This window comes from Anas platyrhynchos, chromosome 2, assembly GCF_047663525.1.
Source record: "Anas platyrhynchos isolate ZD024472 breed Pekin duck chromosome 2, IASCAAS_PekinDuck_T2T, whole genome shotgun sequence".
Taxonomy (NCBI): Eukaryota; Metazoa; Chordata; class Aves; order Anseriformes; family Anatidae; genus Anas; species Anas platyrhynchos.
In genome coordinates, this window is record NC_092588.1 from 95,582,876 (window position 1) to 95,605,706 (window position 22,831).

Sequence of the window (22,831 nt, forward strand, 5' to 3'; positions counted from 1 at the left end):
ATAGATCCCAGGGCTATTCTAGTGCGTATAATACAGGACAAAAAAGGGATCGGGAAAGAATGGAATTCATCTCATCCTTACTGCCATCAGCAGGTCTTCTGATAAGTAACGGGGCAAAGATGGCGTTTTAGACCAACATAAAGCTATTGAACTTCTATTGTTTACTCTCAGTCATGTAAAGACTGATTGGAGAAAAACAAAGAAGTTTGATGTTTAACTGAGAGTTATCTGAGGTGGCAAGCAATTATGTTGGAAAGATTTATTTTTAGTCAATCAACTATTTTTACATATAAATTTATCTTACTAACCAGTTGGAAGTCTCCAAAGTAGATACTTCTTTTACTTATATTTCCATTCTGTCCAAAAGAGGGAGAACAGTCTCCATACTTAACAAGTCACAAGACAATGGAAGACACTCTGGGAGGGTTTTATCTTTAAACCCTGCTCAGAAGGTAATTTTTAGAACTGGAAATCTTTATCAATGGAAAGACAGGTGTGGGTTTTTTTGTTTGTTTATTATTTTTTTTCCTTCAAAGGCACAGACATAATATCTCCAAATTGTGAACACTAGCATTAGGTTTGCTGTTTTCTTTTTTTCTTTTTTAAAAACAAACATGAAAGATGGCAAAATTTCAACTTCCATCCCCAAAGACAGTTGAGAAAAGTACCTGGTTAAAAAGCAGAAACTTAAAATCTTGCTTCCTTACCTGCCTCAGACCAACTTAAGAGCAAGTAAGGCCCTACATAAATACCATCATCCACCACAATCTGCCTATGCTGCTCATCACGTCTGACTTAATTCCCTAAAACCTGAATTTTCCAGTGAAACCCTTTCTTTTTTTTAAAAACAGAGTTCAAATACAACACATGTCTAAGTAAATACCATCTGTTTGAAGCTTAGTAAGAATGAAGAAAGAAAATATCACTGATTTCCCACAGGATTATGAATATCAAGTATTTACATGAGTCATTTTCTTTGTCTATGAATATTTAGTATAAAACATGCAAAACATGCACTCTGAGGTGGTTAGATTTCTTATTTCAGTGTAATGTAGCTGTATTTCCTCACCTCCTCAAAAAAATTAAAAAACACAAATAAACAATATCCTAAGTTTCCCTTTCTCTAGGCAAAACTGAATGTACTCAATTCAACCAATTTCTACCTCGGAGTTGTAGAAAAGAGGAAGAAAAAGACTGAAGTAGAAAGACTGCATTTCAGTGAACTAAGGAATGACAGCATCCAGACCCGTGTAAAGGTTTTGATTTTACCTAATAGATTAACATCCTTTCAGTGGCATTACAGACTGTATTTCGGATAGCGATGTACAAGTAAGAGGTTTGCTATACAATTACTTGCCTGCTGCTGAAACTAACAAAGCATTTGAGGCAGAAATCTATGCTTTCTTTTCTGCACCAACCAAGAAACATTCTCTTTTAACTAAACCAGTGGGTTTCCTCCATTTATTTGAATACATTCAGTGTCAGATGATCTGCTGCCTCATCTTGAATTCATACTTGCTCTGGTCTCATTCTGTGCATGAAGCAGACTCTCCATAATACTTTGCTTTCCCTTTTCCACCTCAAAGGAAGAGTCAGTGACACAGAGTTAATTATTGTGCCTACCCTCTGCAGAAGAGGGGCCAACTATTCTATGCATTACTCAGAAAGCAAAATTTTACAAGCCCAAGCCAATTAAATTTTCATGTCTTAAACATACAGAATTAGATATGCTCTTGAAGTGTTTGTCAACTAACTGATCTGTCCCTTGTAACTTTGCCTCCTTAAGTTAATAAAACCCATACTTCTTTGAGGACATATTTTCCTTTACAGAAAAGGAAAAAATATGCCATATGATTTAATTTTTCCACAGCTCTTCAATTTTTTTGAGAAACTGAAAGAAGCATTCTTCTGCCAGACAATATGGAACTAAATGCTGCCAACTTCAGTAACTGATGGAGAAATAACAAAAGCTTACTGTTTTCTTCTTCAGCTTCTTGTGGTAACACTTTAAAGTCTAAGAACCAGGTTTCAATCCAGGCAAGTATGAAGGATATGATGGGCAGCACATAGCCAAAAGCACCCTGTGAGAACAGCTTGAAGGAAACAAAACCAAGCAGCATTATAGAAATTTACCTGAAGAAATTTGCTTTCAAAAACTAGCAAAGTAAAGCAAACATTTGATTAGAATATATACCTGTGAAATAATTACTTTTGCTAATAAAAAGGCACTGGTCACTGCTGTTGTAAACTGAAAGAGACAGGGTAAGAAAAGTTAAGATTAGTAATTGGATTTACTTCTCATTTCTGCCATTGTATCAGTTGCAGCTTTAAATAATTTACTAACAGCAAGATTATAAATTAATTATATTATACTTGATATGTTTTTTAAGTTTTATTAAAATAGCCTCATTAATATGGATTTTTTAATACAGACAGCTCCAAATACGTTTCTGACTTCTAGATAGCAGACAGGCAGTTTAGATGCTACACAGATGATGCATTGTATAAATTGTGACCTTACTCTATAATGAAAAAACAGTATTTTATTCATCAACTCCCTTAAAAAAAAATAAAAAACAGTAAATCCAACTATTTGGGGAAAAGTGAATAGCAATTGCTCCAAATGGTTTTTTCCACAACCATCCAAATCAAAAGATCCATTTCAAATATATATTTGCGTGAGGGAGCTTGAACTAATATTTTAATTCACATTCTGATATTATGAAAAAATGAAATCACTTTGAAGACTTGATATTCCCTGACATGATTGAAAAATAGCAGGTGACAAGCTTTTGAACTCTATTAATGTGTTTGAGTGCAGTGATTCTTTAAATAATAGCAGAACCTAACCAGGGTCTGGTAAGCACGAGCAGAATTTTAAAGACTACCATCTTCTTCAAAACCTTCACTGAAGCAATAGCTATATTCATTGTTTACCACCATGTCATTTTTGCCCTCATCACCTCACAACCAACTGTATCACGTTGGAGGATATAATTGGAAGAAATACTCTAAAGCTACACAACTACGGACAAAGGATTTTTGGATACATGCGCTTAATTAAAAAAAAAAAATCACAATCAGAGCACCAGTAACTGTTATTTGTATCATGCTAATACCACAATTTCAAAAATATCATGACAATCTCAGATTACTAAAGAAACTGCATGCTACTCACTTGAAGAAGGTTATACATGAATACATTCCACATGGACCTACTACAGTGTAATGGAAAAAAGTCCGAGATTGCTGGATTTCTGGTACCATAAATGTCAGTTCTTTTTGAAATACAGTTCAATACTTCTGGTTCAAACATAGCTCAAGCAGTAAGTCAGACATATCAAATGGTTATGACCAGCCTTTCATGTTGGATTCAGTTAATTTTCAATTTGTGTTAACATGATATCTAATAAGGAACACACTCATTATACTATTAAATTCTTGTCTTTAGGCTTAAAATCTTCCAGAAGTTTTAGTCTGTTACTGTAAAATGAATTTTTATATACAGAATCAAGATGTTTCTTAACATACAAACATTAAGAGGCATCTAAAAATGTGTTTGATCCATTTTAGTTAAAACTCCATTATGCTTGGCTACTACTCACAGCTATCGCCCACCAATGGCGCAGTCTGCACATTGCATATGCAAGTATTAACACCTTAAATCGAAAGACTGCCAGTAGCTATAGAGAAAGGAAAAAAAAAAAGTTGGTTAATTCAGGAACACAGAAGAACCACAAGATTCTCAGCTGACTGAAAACACAACTGCTCACAAAATAAATTATAACAGGGCAATCCAAGTTCTGCTATTGAGAAACAAATTTGGAGGTGGCTTTGCTTATTAAAACAGAAAAAGAATATCATTTCCCATTTTTAAAGCACACAGCTGATGCTACTCACATGCCTCCATAGATTCAAATATAAAAGCATGTGCAATTCTACAAATATAAGTTAGAAACATAAGAAAGCTACACAAAACATGTTTATGATTATTTTACCTGACTGGAATCTAAACAGTTAAATCTGGATGCAGTTAATCCAGCAAATACCTTGAACGTCACTGCACCTCTCACTAATCTTACCAGTGCACTGCTGTGCCAATAGTATCATTAAGAACTGTAAAGATTTAAAAAATGCAACGGGAAGATGGGATTTAAAAAAAAAAACAAAAAAAAAACAATTTTCTGCTTACTTAATGTTTAGATATTTACTGAAATATCAATATTGCAATGATCAATTATTCTTTATGGAGATGCCTGCAGAAACAAGCAGCTACAAATATTTTTAAGGTGAAGATAAATTATGCAATTTCTCAGCCAGAAAAAAATGAAATCAATAGCAGACAGATGAGATTACTGACCCTAACCTTCAGTTTCCCTGTTTATTCTTTAATATTAGATTGCATCCAATTTTAAAAATGTGAAAACAAACACTAAAAAATGAAGAGAGGTCAGGGACAGATAGTGCCAGAGTTACAATGAATACATTTAACATTATGCAAATATGTTTCAGACATTTGTAGCAGAAACAGAAGAAATCCTGTATAAATCCACAACTCATTTTGCAGAATTCAATGACCCAGTCCTTTCCCAGGCAACAGAAATCTGTTATTTCTCCTTGAAGTTTTTAACCCTTGGTTCAACTACAGGACAAAATAATCTTCAGAGAATCGAGATTTACAGATAATTTTGTTTTTTTTTTTCATTTCTACAGTAAGGTAAACATCATGGAAAGCAGCCAGCAAAATAATGATGAGAGAAAAAGAGAGGCAGTATAGTTTGCTAGCTTATGACATTTTTGTATCCAGTATCTCATTACATTTGACATGGCAAACGGTAAAAAACTTGCTTCTGCATCAGAAAACAGTTTCAAAGAGATATTCTAGATATAGTAATCAGTATTAAGTAACTAAAACAATTTATCTCTACCAGGGAAACAAGATCTGGTAGAGTTAATCACGCAAAGGGAATGGGGCACTTTACAAGAAGCGTAAAGAGATAACTTTCACTTAGAGATCAGTAACTTGGTCTATGCAGTGCAAAACACTTTGCAGCTACAGAACTACAACCTTGCTGAAAGAGAGAAAAACTTACTGAGGCAGAAGAGCTTTTTCCATGCACCTAAGAAACTTATACATAGGAAAGGAGAACACCATACTTCATGTCACCTGTTTTTAGTACAACGTTAAAACCTTGAGCTAAAACAGAGAAGTCTGAAAGAAACCTGACCTATACAGGCCAACCTGGTAACAGTCTCCCTCTTCACTTCAGACTTATTTATGTGAAAGGACAAAAATGTCAGTTTAAACAAAATTATTTTACAGCTGAAGGACTACTGTCTACTGTCACCATCCCTGGAAGTCTTTAAAAGACATTTAGATGTAGACCTTAGGGATATGGTTTAGTGGGGACTGTTTGTGTTAGGTTAGAGGTTGGACTCGATCTTGAGGTCTCTTCCAACCTAATTCTGTGATTCTGTGATATTAGATTAGTCTCACGTGACTTAGTTTTTCACTTCCCCCTCCTCCCCAAAGCAGAAGCATGCCAAAGTACCTTTATCAACACGCTCCATGAAAACTTGCTGCCAAAGAAGAACCAAGAAACCCCAACACAGGTGAAATTTGGCACAAGCCTTTCTGGTTTTAATTATCAAGAAGAGATCGACCCTTTCACAGGACTCAAACTTGGGAACAACTGGGTAAGGAAGAAACTGGGAAAACTCTAATTTGCTTTTCTCTCCCCCCTCCCCCCCCCTTTTTTAAGGATACTTACAAATATATCAAAATATGAAGAAGAGTAGTCATATTGTAGAACTTCTTTCTCTAATGTAGTTTCAATACCTCCCTTCACCTACAAGGGAACAACACCACACACAGCTTTAGAACAGAAGATACTGAAGCCAGAAAACACACAAATGTGAAGTGTAAATTAATAGTTTCTGATGGATGTACAAACAATCGTGAAATTAAACAGAGGAGATAGTATGCTGAAAATATAATTTTAAAGATTATAATCATGAAATACAATGAGAATGCTTTACAAAATCAAAACATTTAGGATTATCACTGTTAATAACCTGACCTACAAAAGCTATGTTTCAGACTGTCCTATAATAAAAGCAAATAAGTTGCTGAGGGAAAAAGAAATTAAATATAACTTCTCCTACACAGATTTACTAAGCATTTTATGTCTCAGAAGAATCTAAACAGCTGATCAGAAAGGCACCCAGAAATTAGCTCATTAGTAACATGCTAGCAAATAGGAAATACTAAAAATCTCTGATGCTTTAGCACTTGAATTCAAACAACTGAATTAACACTCCAGACCTTTTCCTTCACAGCATATATGCTATTTGTTTCCAGAGAACTGAGCAAAACCAAAGAAATACAATGTAAAGAACACAGAAGCTGTGATCATTACTTATTTGTCAGAGAATGGTTTAAGATCCAGTCTTAATTCTTTCATTTGCTTGAGGAGATTCATAATTACATCTTCCTTAGCCACCATGTTCATTTCACATGGAAGCACTCATCACTTTCCTGTCCAAAATGGGTTACTAAGAGAATAATTTAGGATGCATTGGCTCAGAAAACAAGAGTGTCTTAGTTGAGAGTGAAGAATCATAGCGTTCATATCAGATTCCAAAGGCTGTTTGATTTTAATATTAAATTAGATAATTAAGGACTGCATGAAATAGTTACATAAAACAGTGGAAAATAACATCAACAAAAAGCTTTAATCTTAAGTTTGACTTCTGTTATCTTTTCAAAGAAAGGAGGTACACTAAAGCATCCCAATATATGCTCACCATCTCAAATCAGAACAGTGTAGATACTTGCACATTCTTTTCCCAACTACATTGCTGGATATTTTAGATTTTTTTTTTTTTTTTGCTGTGACTATACAAGCCAACTCCAAATTTATTCCTTTTTTTTTTCCTCTTTCTCCCCCTCTCCTCTATAACTAGCAGACAGCTTTTTAAATATAGCTTCCCATTGTTTACTCAGCTGCAGCTGGTATGGTCATTTATTTCCACCATAAATAAGGAAGATTCTAGAGTGATTTCTAGAGTGATGGAAGCTGTCTGTAGACTCATAAGCCTTTGGAAAGCACTTAGGAGGAAATGGAAGGAAAGATACATGCAAAGTAACACACAGAACACTGTTGCATGGCACTTGAGGTCAATTTAAAAGAAAAGACTAGGCAGTCCCTATTCTCTCCAGTCACAGACATGCTGTCTCAGCCCTCTCCTCCTATAACATAAAACAAAATACACCACAGAATAAAAGAACACAATACATCAGCACCAGCTGATGACTGAGTTCTGAGACAATTCAGCAAACTGTTCAACGTATGGTTGCATGAGCACAAGGATGAACAGAGAACCATGACAGTCTTGATGCAGGGTTTGCTCAAACTACCAAGGAAGCTACTCCCTGAAGTGCATAAAAAAAAAAAGGTTTTGCTTAAGCGCATTGGATAACAGGGACAATAGGAAAACCATACATACAGGCACTCTGGCAGCAATTCTGAAGTCCTATTAGTTATGTACCAGTGAAGGACAATCCTAACACAATGCTATTTAGCTTCCCAACAAACAAAACTCAGTTTAAAAAAACACAGCACAACAAACTGTGTGTCAAGATTGTAGATAGCTCTGAATATTATAATTTATGAAAGCAAAACGTCATTTTTCATTCTCGATGACATTTGACACTACAAGGCTTAGGGTTCATAAATTTCCCCTAAAGCAAGGCTTTTCATGAAGAACTGCTAAGATCTTGAGATCCTTTATGCTGCAGCATTCAAAATACCAGGAGTTTATGGCATTTTCTATAGTCTTAAATATACTGAGAGCAATAATACGAAAATTTGTGTTCTAAATCCCCAACAAGAATTACAAAACCAGATTCTGCTCCTCTTAGTCAAACGTGCTGTTAAGAAACTAGCCTAAAACTAGCCAAAATGAAGTATCGGAATTCTAGGTTTTCTTTTGAGCCAGCTGAAATAATGCACCAGATACAACAGGCTTTCCACCTAAGGAGATAACAGAAGTCAAAGTCACAAAATTACAGCATTCAGGCAGGCAAAGTTTGCTTTCTCAAATTAAATCAGGAAATAGATTTTTCAGTATATCAAACTATTTGAACAGATGATTCCTAAAACTTCATAATGTCAGACTAAGGTTATTTATTTGTAACCAAATGATGACAAATGTTAACTCGAGAACTTTATTATCTAGAAAAGGGATTCCTCCTATTTTTTCATTTGTGCCCTTTCATAAATGAATTTTTAGGTTATAGCTTAAAACTCAACTCCAAAACTGTTAGTGATCAAACACTAACAAACCTTCTACCCTACTTCTTTCCAGAAATTTCCTAAGAACTAGTTTGTCTTTCAAATTACAAATGCTGCAGTTAAAAGGTAGCAACTGCAGCAGTTTATATTGTTTCAATGTATCCTACCACAAACAACATACTTATACTAGATTTCTCAGAAAATATAGCACTACATAAGAAAGGTTTTTGCCATTTAAGTCTTTTTAACACTTCAGTCACTGAACTACTCAGGAGAATGAACACTCTTAATACTGATAAAATTCACCCTATTTGCCACATTCAAACAACTATAGTAATACTTCTGTTTTCTTGCTGCCTGCGAAGTTCACTGGACTTCCAGTGGTTTCCTCAGCACTGTTCATAGACTAGAGGAACATCCAAAGGTTTAATTATATGAATAAAAACGATATATTCTAATGATAAAAGTAGTTTATGATCAAGTCCACAAAACACTGAAAATGAGAAACTGCCTTAGTTTCAATGATACGAATAGCATACAGTTGGGATAGAAAGCTTGTTAACCACTCCTGAAGTCTAGGGGTACTGAAAAGACAACTCACATTTAATTCTATTATCCACAGCAAGGTTATGAATAAGAGATCAAATGTAACGAACAAACAGAAAGTCCTTCTGACATCTGATATGCCTTTCTTCTCTCGTCCATCGTAGGACTCAATCCTTGCCATCAGCTGTGCCGGGTTGATAGAGTGGACATCTCGCAAGGATGGACAGGATTCCACGCTGCTGCTGTGAGCATTTTCTGCATCATTTGGCACCCTATTCATCCTGGGTTTGCTTAAAGTAGTCTTCTTCCAGGCTCACCATCACTTGAAGGATGATCCATATAGGAAGAATTTCTAAGTAAACAAAGATATCTAATTAGTCACTAAAGCACCAAAATTCACTACACAATTTTTGCTTACCCAGTCAGTTTTTTGTTTCACCATAAACTGACATCTAGGAACATTTGGTAAGTAGATTCTAAAAAATGTTTCAAAAAGAAAAAAGATACACCTATGCCCTCTTCATTCGCTAAGATTTGTGAAACAAGAGAAATAAACTTTCATATAGACAGGTGGGAATAAGAGAGCACTGTCTAGATGTAGAAGACTCCATTCTCTGTGCTGCTGTATTGACATCAAACAGGCATAAATAGAAATCATGATGTACATCTTTAAGATTTCTGACTTAAACACTCAAAAGTAACCCAGCTTAAGGAAGTTCCACACAGCTTTGCGCCATTCCCACATGCCCTGGCATTGGTGACAAGGACAAGAGACAGGCGCTTGTCCTCCCTCTGCACTTCCCCTCCTTGGGAAGCAATGAGAAAAGAGCAAGGAGGTTAGGAGGTTGCCTCCTGGCCTCCTCTTCTCCAGGCTACACAACCAAGTGTCCTCAGCCTTTCCTCATGGGAGAGGGAGGAATCCTCATTGGACATGCTATCAGCACATCCCAAACTAGCATTACCAAAAGGTTAAAAATCCATTAAAACCCCTGAATACTGTAGTAAATATTCTACAAAGCAAGTATACAGCTATCTGTTCTACAGATTAATTCATCTGCAATGCCTCTACTGACTATAAGACTTTTGAAAAAAAAGATTCTCAGGTTCAATTTCTTATAAAACTGGAACAGACTGATATGCTCGATTAGAAACTCCCCCCCCCCAAATGAAGCTCCTAGAAGGAGCTGATGAAGGTTACAAGTTTCAAGGAAATGCATAGAAATGTTAATTTTATGCAAACACTCAGAAGATTAAGCTATACATCCCACAATACAAATCATATCAGTCAAGCATCTGTAACTCTGGAGTAGTAACTTCTTGAAATTCAAGAACACAAATTTGTCTCTTCCTGTGTGGGCTGTCTTTCAGTAAACCACAAAATGGAAACAAACGCTTCCCACTCTTCTATCCCAAGTAACAACAGCGTTTCAACTCCACTAGGCAAGAAAACAGGCATGGCACAAGAGGAAAAGCATACGTGATTTGTAACACAGCACTAGACAAACCAAAGGATACACAGATGTAGGAAAAGGAAAGGTGGGAAAGGGAGTCTCCAGTGCAAACACATCACTGCTGAGGAAAAGACAGATACAAGAGGGATGGTTGAAGGGATGGTTCCAAGCAGATTTAGCACAGTGCATCTTCACTGTCCTTAACTCCCCCTCCTGTTTGTCCATCTTTTTGTATGAGTTACTGCAATGACTCTCCCCAGTCAGTACCAGCCTCAGCTCTGGAACACAGCTCCCTCCCCTCTAAGTCACCCCCAAATTAGAAATTATAAACACTTTAGCAAGTGAACAAACTTGGAAGTTAAACAAACTTGCAACACATTTCTGTGCAAAACACTTACAATGAAGTACTGAAAGCACTAGGAAGCTTTAGGTTAAGAACACAAACGTGGAATTCTTTCACAGTAAGAATCATGGATGAACCCGCTTCTCCCCAGCTCTACTGTACTGATGAACATTTTCAGCCAGAAAATGATTTGCAATTACTTCTATACCTCTGCTTCAAATACCAGCCACTAAACCTTCTACAAGTCACATATATCAGTTAGCTTGATAATAGCCACTTATTTTCTAAAACATCTGCCTACTAAAACAAAACATTTCATTTAGCCACTCTATACAAGGAAACATTTCAGTATAGGAACATAGCAAAGGCAAGAGGAAACCAGGTTCTCTCATAACAGCCTCCAGTAAAGCCCGTGCTCTGTACCCAAGGGTTCGTTTTGCTCCTTTACAGAAAGGAACAAGATTTTGAAACCAAGTAAAAACTCTGCAAAAAGCTCTGCCATCTGTTCTGTCGTCTCTTCCCTTGAACAGAAACAATACTCATTGCCATGAATTTCCTCCGTGACACTAGACTCACAATCCTCTTATTGTAAGTTTACTGAAAGGTTGAAACTTTTCATAGGGAAATATTTTTTTCTGAGATAAGAATCCACATTAGTAAATTTGTGATACACTTTCTCCTCATGCCTTCTGACTCTATAAGAAGTAAAAAGGTTTTTGTTTGTTTTTGGCTTCTTAACCAATACATTTACATTCACCCAACTCCTACTGCTAAAGTAAAAACTTAGCTAAGTCAATTTTTTATACAGACCCATTAAAAGTTAAACACTTTTATTTTTTCCTGAAAAGTAGCCAAGATTTAAATTTTTTTTTTTTTTAAACACTTCACAGTTATGGCTGTAACTTAAGCTTCCAAACAGATAACTAAACACCCAAATTTATCCTGGAGAACTGAATATTTTACTTGATTAATAGTATTAACTAGTATGAGTGAAAAGTAAAGGTTTTTGTTAAAATAAGCCAGGTTAACTGCTAAGAACTGTACTCCTTCACTGCCCTCAAGTCTAATGAACATTTTCATAACACATGATGAGAACTACCCCTTGATTTTAAGGCTACATTTACAATTAATACCATTATTTTCCCTTTAATATAAGCAGATGGCACATATTATACATCTGCTAGTTTTGCATGCATATTAGAGATGGAAGATCAGGATAGTACTTCTTTTTTTTTTTACCACTATACTATCCTTATTCTTCCATTCTACCATCCTTGTTTTAATTTATTTTTATGATTACTATACTAATTTATTATTCATAAGCTACAACGTAATTTGTTACCTTTTTTCTTTACAAGTAAAAAAAAAAAAAAAAAAACACATAGCAAAACTTAACTGAGATAACCAGAATTGAAAGCAAAAAAAAAATAGAAAATAGCTCACTCAAAAGGCAATTAGCAGCTCATCAGAACTGAAAGTGAAAGTATCATGTGTAAGTGATTTTAGGAAAAGAAATACTAGCTAAAAATATCAGAGAAACTACAGGAAAAAACTACGTTAGCATAAAAGAAACTATGCACATCAAGTAATGTGTTATGACTGCCATTGAAACCTATAAAAAACTATAGTATTTTCTATCTATGTCTCTGACAACAGTGAACACTCCCAAGAATTCCCATCTTTAATAGCTTTCCTGTGAAGGTTAAAAAAAACTGAAAATTATTTCTTTTCAATAAGTAAAACAAGATGACATCGCCAACACAATGGTCAGGATGCCAAAGTAGCACAAAAAATACAGGGCTTTCATTAGTAAATTAAAGTTTTTCCCTTTCTTGATGAGAAAGCTGAGACTGCAACAGTAGTAATACTCATTCATAAACAAACAAACAAGAAGTACTTATTTGCCAACAAGTTTTCTCATATACCAATAAGAAAAAAACATACCAGTTCTTTACCTCTCCATCTCCTTATCAAACCTCATGTTACTTACAGTCCCTGTTTGTCTCTAAGAACAGTTTGTGACATCAAAAACAAAATTCCTTGCAATACCAGAGCAATACAGTAACCAGCATTATAATCGTAACACTAAAGCATTTATCTTTAAGTGACACCTCAAGACAATCTTGGGTAATTGTAACACACATTTGTGTAACCTCAAACAATGATGAAGTGTCAGCCAACAGCCAACCTATTACCTGCAGTAAATGGTCTTGAAGCCAGCACATCCCGAGCTGGCAGCTTTCCAAAGGAACCAGACCCTGGGGATCTTTCCAAAGGTCCAACCCTAGGCCCCACGCAGGCAGCATCCACCACAGATAATGAACATTCCCACTGGGGCACTCTAGGATTCAATGATTCAGCACAACAAACTGTGCCAGGCTTGAGTTCTCTAAATAAATTCTCCAGAAGGAATAAGGGACCTCAGGGCCTGAGACTTAACTGTCATCCCTATTTGCTCTCCTACCATCACAAACATCTCCAACATTATTCTTTTTCTGCACATGGAGAAATGTTACTTTAGCCAACATCTCAGACAGAATAAGCAATTAATTGTAAAGAATGCATTCCCATAATATACAAAGGCTAATAAACGAGGAATATAAGGATAAATCTGTTTTATCCTCCAGGAGTATCAGCAGAAATCTCTGAAGCTGTCTTCTGACAGCTCCAACATCAACCCAGTTAAGAGCTACCCCAGATAAAGCTAACTGCTCTGAAGAACAGGTAATGCCAACTAAAAATTAAATTAAAAAATCCCAAAGAGACAGAGATTGCTTCCAAAGTTTACCCAGACACTTTTTTACACCATTCTCTGATAGAAACAAACCAAACCCATCCTGTTGACAGGTTCTCCCTCTATTTTGTATTTAAGTGAAAGAACTCATTTTTGTGAAGTGGGCTTATAGCAGACACATTGCTAGGGACCTCCTGGTAGCCATTTCCCCTTTTCTGAATGAGCACTTGGAACCTTTTCAAGCTGCACTCATTCTATTTTTATCTGTAACACATCACTGCCCTAGAAGCATCTTAAGGATTCAGTATCTTTGAAAATGTCTCAGCCTGAAGTAATGTCCCTGGTAAGTATTTCTTACTAGGCATGAAAACATATTTAAAAAATAATTAGCATAGACCTTTAGTGAAATACACCAACTTAATTTTAAAATTGATTCAGTTAATAGATATTACATCCTGATCTTTGAAGCACAAAATTTGGAAAATGGAAATATTTCCAGATGTGATTCCCTTCAGGAAATCTGGAGTTTAGCTAAACAAGAGCAGATAGTATTTCAATACCACAAGACTTCATTAGACTGGTCAACAGCAGTATATTACCTCCTTCACATTGAGTTGAATCACATAAGCAGAATAAAAAGACAGATTTGTATAAAGTCTGGCTGACATGAAGCAGACACATAGCTACAGAAAATGGAGAGAATGGAAAAAAAAACAACACTTGTGTAGCCACAGAATCACAGAAATGTTGGTTGCAAGGGACCTCTAGCAGGACTAGCATTGGACTACCATCAACATTTGGTCAGTTGAGGCTCTGTTTTACTGAGACTTGAAAACTTTTATGTTTCTCTGGGTAACATTTACCAGTACCACACCAACTCTCTAGAGAAGTCTTGTGGAATTGAAATTCCAGGGCTTTATAATATCTGTTCTTGTTTAGCTAAACTCCAAATTTGCAAGATGAATCCGCATCAGGAGATATTTCAATTTTCCAAAGGTTTTCCTATGTTCATCCCAAGCCTCCCGAGGCATAGTTTGTTGATGTTGCCCCTTGTTTTGGCTCCTGAAATGAGTTCAGCTCTATCAGCCACTGCTTTAAGCCTCATGTGTAGCTGCATGTATTAGTTAGACAAAATCCAAGCATAAAAGGACGCCATAAAGAGGAAAAAAAAAAAAAAAAAAAAAAAAAAAAAAACAGATTTGACACAGCAAAAATTAAATAGCAGATATTTTATGGTGATTCCAGCCTTTTCTGGACTTTCAGTTTCAGAAAATTAGCTAACACTTGTTGGGTAACCTTACTGGCATAACTCTGATTCCCAAAGATGCTTATTTCCAAAGGGTTTGAATGACAACCTGAAGGTATCTGCCCTTAATACAGTAGTAGCCTTTAGGGTGATGAGAAGTTGCCCAAGTGATTTATCATGTAGTTTATAAGACTGCTTACTTCTTGACATGATAAATCCAAGACACATCATCTGAACTGTGAGACAGATGAAAAAAAAACTTAATCTGGGTCAGCATGAAAAATCACATCTGTTTTGCCATTAATTACTTCACAGTGCATTTGAGAATTAAGACTTTTTCTTCCTTTCTCCACAGATTTCTTATTCCATTTAAAGAATAAAGTTCACAGAAATACACACTTGTTTTTACAAGCTCTGGTTTTAAAATAGGGATGGAGGCAGAAGTTGTTAAGCTATGAAAGTAGGTACACCCTAATACTGGACATGTCTATTCAAAACTAAAACCCACTTAGTAATACAGAACTACAAAATAACCAAATATAAGCTAAAAAAACAGTGGTTAACATTTGGAAAGGAGACTGAAATAAAAAACATACACAATTTTCATTGACATGTGACATTCTAGTTAGCATGCAGGTCATATGATATCATCAAAAGGTCCAAAGGCAGAACCATCATTTACAGAATTAAAAACAGTTGCTTCAAATCGATATTAAGTGGGTTGTATTGAAGGTGAAGCAATACTTAAAATGCATGGCTGCACAGTGCACCAAGAAACTCAGGCTCTAAAAAGTGAAAACAATTAGTACTGACCAACATAAACATATCAAAAACCACATCGAGTCTAATGCTAAAAAGATAGGACCACAGATGCCAATTCTAGGAACTGTTCAGCCCAAGGACAGTATTCTATCTATAGGAAAGCACACCTCCCTTCTCTGTAGGATAGGGTAAATCAGCTCCACAGCAACTACTGCAGTGTTCTCCTACTCCGTCAGAGATTTTGTGTACTTACACTTACAGATGTACTTTATCTTGCAATCTATCCTCTATCCTATCCAGTTCCTTAGTGAAGGAAAAAAAATAACAAAAGCTTTTAGATACTGTTGTGTTCTACCTATTCTACCTAGGCCAAACACTTTAATCAACATAAGACAGAAAAATTCCAATGCCCATGCTCAATGCTGCATGCTCACAAAATTCCCAAATATAAGTACAAGATACTGCATATAACTTTTTGGCATTACCCTGCATGCCCAATGAAGCAATACAGCAGGAATCACAAGTTACAAATATACAATACATTTAGAAACCGGGACGTCTTCGAGTAGGAGGTGGAGGACAGTACTTTTCAGCATACAGGAAAACTCCTTAAGAAGGGCTCGGCTGTGTCTGAGCATTAAGAACTAGAGTGGTTCTGCGTGACCCTGAGGTAGAAGCTCTTACCTACCCAAGTCATAAGGAAGTTTCTCATTCAACGTACAAAATGAATAAGCACAAACTATTTGAGTGCAGCCTGTACAGCATACAAATTATTCTTGTACTTATAATGCATATCTGGTTTCATACTGATGAACCTTGAAATAACTTATTGCCAAGGTTTGGAAAGATACATTACCAAGCAGATAATTAGATGTCAGACAAAAGACAAAACAAGAAGAGCGATGGTTGTTTTGGTTGAAAAATGCTTCCCAATTTCTTATGCTCTAATGGTGACCTAACAAAACTAACAGTGCAGCCACACACATCCCACAGTCATACTGAGCAGTATTTTTCTCAGAACACTGGACAAAGTGTGGAAGAGTGCAGGACAGTTTACAAGCTAAAAGGAGAAATGGGGACAAAAAAAAGTAAGTCAAAATATGGGGTCATTAGGACATCTGAGGAAACAGCAAAGTCATCTTCCCCTGTCCCAGGAGCAATTCTAACTGATACAGAAAGTCAAATCAAAGTGCTCCAAGCATGGGCTAATTTTTCCCCTGCTAGTAAGCGCTGTCCTGCACTACCACTTCACTTCTTGCCCTACAAGAGCTGAAAAAATTGCAAACAGCCTGTAAATTTGGTATTGGTGATGCTTTGCTTTTATCCCCATTGCCATTTTAACCTCCAGGATCCTTCCTAACAGTACATCCCAAGCATTTTACATCTAAAATGACCAAGAACAGCTTTGTGCCTTTACACGAGCGTGCTCAAACAAGACATGGGAAATGTCACATGAAGGAACAGTTCCTCAGAGTTAAACCAAAGCAAATCTGTTTATTTGTTTAATCAAGAGTGTGTCTTTGAATTGGCAACTCTATTCTATTTTAAGAAAAATAGAAAAATCTGACATGTAGGGAAGCTGCACTGTAACATACACTGAAGTTGTGGCTCAGATCTCACCTTCACTTGACATTTAACCACTTCAAACTACAGGCCTGACCTGCATGCATTTTATCCCTGTTAGAGTTAAGTCCTCAGAACATACAATGAAAAAGCACTTCAGTTACAGAATTGTTGATGTATTCTGTTTGAAACCAATACATTCATTTATTTAATTAACTAATTAGCAAAGCTAAATTGTTGCTTTCTTTTAAAGAAAAAAATCACCTCTTTCTTGGTTTAGATGCTTTGGACTAGTTTTTACCAAAGACATGAAACTATTTCACTGTATGTTAAATGCAATCAGCTCACAGTTATATTAATTACATATATATAAAACATACAAAAGGTACTATATACATACCATATGCCGGTAACATACAATAGCTGTTGGCAACAGAAAACTCAAAAAAAAAAATTAAAAAAAGCATCTGATTTCTTGGAAAAGGAGGGAGGGAGGAAGGAGGGAAAACTGACCAAAAAAGGAAAGTAGTACAAGGATAGAGCAAAGACAATTAACCTCCACCACATCTTAACTCTTCTTCTCAACATTATCCTGCTCTCTGAAGCTGATGTTGTAGCCCACCCAACATCAGCTCTCAAAAATAAAGATTTCACTGCACACTTTACCACATTAAGCATTAAATAATAAGCAACAAGAGTTTATAATACGTCCAGTTTACCAGTCTTATAACAACTGTAGGCCGAATAAACCTACTTCTGAGTTATCAATACCACATATAATTTATCCTGTCAGCATTTCTCTATAAATATAAAACACAAATCTTTAGAGAGGCCAAACATCTTACTGAGGTATCAAACATAATACTGGTTTACCACATAGAGAAAACAAGCAAATATTAGTAAGTGTCCTAACTGAACAACAAACATATGCCCCAAGGCTGCAATCTAGGTACTACTGGAACAAGAAAAGCTCAGGCATTTTATATACCAGTGAGAAACCGCCAGGATTCCTTCACACTCTCAAGAGCTATTCAACAAAATGGTGCGTAAGTTTTCTCAATGTGAATTTGATCCCTGGAAATTCCTCAGAGCTCTTAAGAAACACAGTATTTTAAGAACCTAATAACCGTGTTAAAATACAAAAACTTTTGTAAGATTTTTCAGTTTTAACTCTGATTTTATAGGTCATGAACACATTTCAAAGCAAAAGAAAGCATCACATTTTATGTTACCTCAACTTTTCTCCTTATAAGACACTGGAAGAAAATATTACCTAGTCCAAGCTGCAGCAAACTCTAGCAGAGATCTACACCTGAGCCTTCAGCATAGAATATTTCTCCCAGCAAACTTCTGCATAATTTGTCTAGTTTTTCTCTCAGTGCTAGACAGAATTTAACTCCTGCTATCTGAGGTGACATGATTTCAGGACTTTGGATGATGACTGAATAGCTAATCTTAATATGTGAAGCACAATGTAATTATAAGATACTTGGTTATCTACTCAGATCTTTTTTTCCAACCTTTATTTCTAATCTCATACCTAGCTGAATTTAACCCAGCGAGGTGGAGAGGTGGGACAAAAAAATTGCCTTTTAACATGATCACTAAGAATTTCAAATTAAAAAACAGATTTTTATCTGATAGTAAGATCAGAGAATATTTGACAAGCAACACACCTGCAATCCTTTAAGCATTAAGCTGTTGGATGGTGCTGGCTAACCATCTGAAATCACAGTCTGCTGCTGCCACAAGTGTCATTTATCATTACTTCACCAGACCCTTCTGCAAAAGCACTGATAGCATTTAACTTGTTGACTTGATTTTTGGATGAAATCCATTAATCTTGCTTATGAGAAATTTGGGGAGCCAGCCTCAAGAGGGCCTATAAAATATTGTAGTAATTATTTGGGCCTATAAAATATTTCAGTAAATGATGCTATTAAAACATACGTTTAGCTATGATGACCCAATGAAGTTTCAAATGGGGAAATCTAAATACATTCTTTCAAGCATATCGAAGCCTAGAATAACTGCAGAGTTAGTTTGGAAATGGTTGTGGCTAAACAATTCTTTGAGAATTCAAGAAAATTAGAACGCATTCTCGTCTAAATGCACCAAAAAGAAAGCCTAATGCATCCAAGAGTGAAGAAAGCCCCAAATTTCAGTATCATTAGAAAGGTTGAGCATTTCTTTCTCCAAACACCAAGTCTATACAGCACATCCCCCCTGAAATAAACAAACAGATGGACAGAAACACACGTGAGTTATTACAGAGATTCTTAAGACGGGCCACTGGTTTTATCCAAAGTGTCTGGCGCTGAACCCTCACCAAGAAAAATAACAGGTGAGCAAAACAGAGAATGCACCCTGCATCTGGCCTACGTAAAACTGCAACCACAACGCCCTGTGACCCCTCTTAGTCCCTCCTGGCCCCCGGGAAGAGGGAAAAAAATTGTAAATATAAAAAATTACATATATAATACAGGAAGAAAACCCCGCCCTGCTGCTGCTGCTGCTGCTGCTGCTGCTGCACCACCAGTACCACCACCACCACCACCTTTTCCCTCTCCTCCTTCATCTTCCCCCCCCCGCCCAGCCGTTACCGTGGCCGTTGGCACCAAAGACCGCCGCGCGTGCTGCCCCCCCGCCCCCCGGCGCCCTGCTGCTCCTACCCCGCGCGCAGGGCCCCGGCCGCAGGCACCCAGCGCCGCAGGCCCGGCCCGGCCGGGAGGGGCGGGGGTAGGGCGCGGGGGGTTGGGTTAGCGCCAGGGGGCGGGGTCAGGGGCGGGGGCGGGGGCGGGGCTGGGCCGTCTGGAGCCCCGCCCCCTCGGAGGGGAGCGTCTGAGGGGAGGCCGGGGGGCGCCATCTTGTTCTGTGGGAGCCGTGGCTTCGTGGAGATTGGGAGAGAACCTCCAAGATCACTCGGTCCAACCGTACCCCTCCCACCACTGTCACCCACTGACCATGTACATAAGCACCGCGTCCAACGTTTCCTTGCACACCCTCACGTGTGCATCACCAGGGACGGTGATGCCACCACCTCCCTGGGCAACCCCTTCCAACACCTGACTGCTTTCTGAGCAGGAATGTCTCCTCTCTTCCCACCCGACCCCCCTGGCATAACCTGAGGCCACCCCCTCCCATCCTATCAGTTCCCCAATGCGTATCCTCAACACAAGAGAACTCCTCTACAACAAAAAAAAAGGTGTTTGTAGTGGTGTTGCTTGTGTCACTGCTCAAGGCAGCTTCCACCCTCCAAGCAGCCTTTTTCCTCATCAGTACTGTGGGAATAGAAATGTTGTTTTTGCAGAGTTACATTGTTTAGAAGGAGGGAATGTGGTACTGAGATATGCTTACAGTGATAAGAAAGTTTAGCAGGCGACCTAGTAAAATGCAGACAACCAGTCTCCTTAGGACAATTAGGTGAAAGTCACGGTGTCAAGTCAAGTCAGATAAGTGAAGAAACATTACCACTTCAAGCAGTAAAAATGTCAAAAGAAATTTGAAATTTAACAGGCCGGCAACTGAAGACTATGCATTGTTTGTGAAGCATCAGATAGCTTGTGAACCTGGATTACCCACTCAGTGGGGAAACAGGGGAGGGTCCTGCCATCAAAAGGTATATAAACTGTGTTTTGGAACTAGTAGATGCGCTCTCTCCTGCTTGTGGGGCGCCCGCCATTGCAATCGCGAATAAATTACTACTTCACTGAGATCCTCGCCTGAGCCTAAGTTATTGGCTACAGAGTGTTTCTCACAATTTGGGGGCTCGTCCGGGATCCAGTCACCTACTGGGGGGCCCCACCGCCGCAGCAGCAGGAAGGCATGCCCCGCTGATTTCAGCGGTCCTGTGCATCGACGGTGGCGGTTCTGCGGAAAGCTGACAGAGGGCCCGAGACTGGTTAAAGAGGCAGGATCCGTGAAGTAGTGGGGAAAGGAAGAAGATAGGCACTCCGGGTTTTTAAGAATTGATCCGGTAACTCTGTGCACAGACCAAGGTAAGAAATATTAAGTATTGCCTTGGGGGTCGGGTATCTGGTGTATGGTAAGCCCTTGCACGGGGAAGTGCTGGCACTACACCAGGGAATCTGGTAAACTCAGGTGTGCGGTAACGCTGGCACGGGGAAGTGCTTGGCGGTACACCCCCATCTTTCAGTACGTTGGTGTGTGGTACACTGCAGAAGGGAAATTTCTGTAGCACATACTGGCGAGGGTTAGGAAAAATGGGAAAATATGAGTTCCAGGGGACAGGGAGATATCCCTGGGGGAGTGCCTACTAATAGTTCTTCCTGAAGAATGATAAGAAATTGGAAACATAATCCCAAAAATTAGAGGGATTGTAAAAGAAAAATAATTTTAAAAAGGTTAAATATTGTGTATCAGTCTGGACAAAAGAACCAATTAAGGAAACAGAAGTATTTTGGCCAAAATACGGGTCTGATGAAAATTCAGGCTTTAAATTTATGTGTAAACAAGAAGATTCCTTTTTTTAGAGAAGGAGCCAAGTTATGCTCCCTATAAACTTAATATTGAACTGGTGGCAGCAGCAGTCACTCCAGGAAGGGAGACAGGGACTGTAATTAACACTGTCCCTAAAGAAGGATCATACTCTAGGCTCTGGCAAGAATTAGAACAAGGTAGAAGAGATATTGAGAATTTTGCCTTCCCTGATACTAACAGTACTAACACTAACAGTGTATCCTCTTAGGTGAACTACCCCCTCCTCCTTACCAGCAGAGAGGTTAGGACTTTTAAGGAGAGGAAGTCTTTATTTGAGGACCCCAACAGCCTAGTTGAACAATTAGACCAGTTCCTACGACCTGATTTATACTCTTGGGGGAGGGAATTATGTCTGTAAGTATGTTGTTTACAGGGAAAGAAATGGGAATGATCAGGAGGAGAGCTGCTATACAAGAATGGGAAAGAGCTCATCCTCCAGGACCAGGGGTAATACCGGCAGGGCAGAAATACCCACTTGCCAATCCTGGCTGGAATAATAATAGTGTGCAACACAGAAATCATATGAGAGACTTGGGGCAGAATGAGAAAGTACTTGGGGATGAGACCTGAGAACCCAGTATCCCAAGCGCTCTTGAAAGTTCATTGTGTGATTAAAGCCTGGCAAAATACGCAGAAAATGCTTCAGAAGGTGGGGGGATGTAGTGAACAGTCACTGGGGGACCCTCCTGTGGGAGGCCCTGGAGGTGTGTGTCCAGAGGGGAGATAAGAAGGAAAAAAAAAAAAAAAAAAGAGTGAAACTAATGGTATTGACAGTGCAGCGGGTAGTGAGGCAGAGGGTCGGAGAAAGAGGAAGAAAATCTTCAGGGGGAGTTAGGGCCAGGATGGAAAGGAGAGGAAGAGAGATGAAGGAATGGCAGGCAAAGAAGGCTGCCTGTGTTGTGGCCTGAGTCCTAGCAGGGACAGGCTTTGATAAGATGTTTTAAGTGTGGCCAGGCTGGCCACTTCGAATAGGAATATCCAGAGTGGAAGAAGGAGGAAAGAAGGAAAATGGGATGAAATATGCTATATTGATATGTTGTTTATCTTGGAGGGAAAAGGTATGGAATTAAGTTGGACCCTGACTGAGCCTTTGGTGCTGGTATTAGAAAAGTACAGGCTGGAGAAAGATAAAGGAAGTGTTAAAAGTGTTGCTGAAGGTGTTAAAGGAGTGGCATGTAGTATTTAACAGAGCTGTTTGAAATTGAATGAGCAGGGAAAGGTGATGTAGGCATTATCTAAGTAACAGTCTAGAAGTTTTGGTATATTTGCATATTTGCTGTGGTGTTTGGTCAGTTTCCCAAGCATCGGGGAGGGGGGAACAGCCTGCTCCACCAGGGGCCTCTCCAGCGGCCACAGGGGGGCTTCGGCTCCAGCGCCTGGAGCGCCTCC

The 22,831-nt window shown here is 38.1% G+C and overlaps 1 protein-coding gene across 3 annotated transcripts in view; it reads right to left on the reverse strand.

Moving 5' to 3' along the window:
* The window catches only part of STARD3NL (STARD3 N-terminal like), a 22,788-nt gene extending 3,059 nt beyond the window's left edge, over window positions 1-19,729 (reverse strand). The window contains exons 1-6 of one of the 3 annotated variants that reach the window (XM_027451460.2): window positions 19,615-19,729; window positions 8,899-9,195; window positions 5,772-5,849; window positions 3,606-3,683; window positions 2,195-2,248; window positions 1,976-2,093 (exon numbers count right to left, since the gene is read on the reverse strand). In XM_027451460.2, coding sequence (XP_027307261.1) covers window positions 1,976-2,093; window positions 2,195-2,248; window positions 3,606-3,683; window positions 5,772-5,849; window positions 8,899-9,123 — 553 coding nt within the window. In that variant the 5' untranslated portion in view covers window positions 9,124-9,195; window positions 19,615-19,729. Of the gene's footprint in view, window positions 1-1,975; window positions 2,094-2,194; window positions 2,249-3,605; window positions 3,684-5,771; window positions 5,850-8,898; window positions 9,196-19,545 lie in introns of all 3 variants that reach the window. The other 2 variants (XM_027451461.3, XM_027451462.2) reach the window with 2 other exon arrangements.
* Between the last annotated feature and the right edge of the window lie 3,102 nt (window positions 19,730-22,831).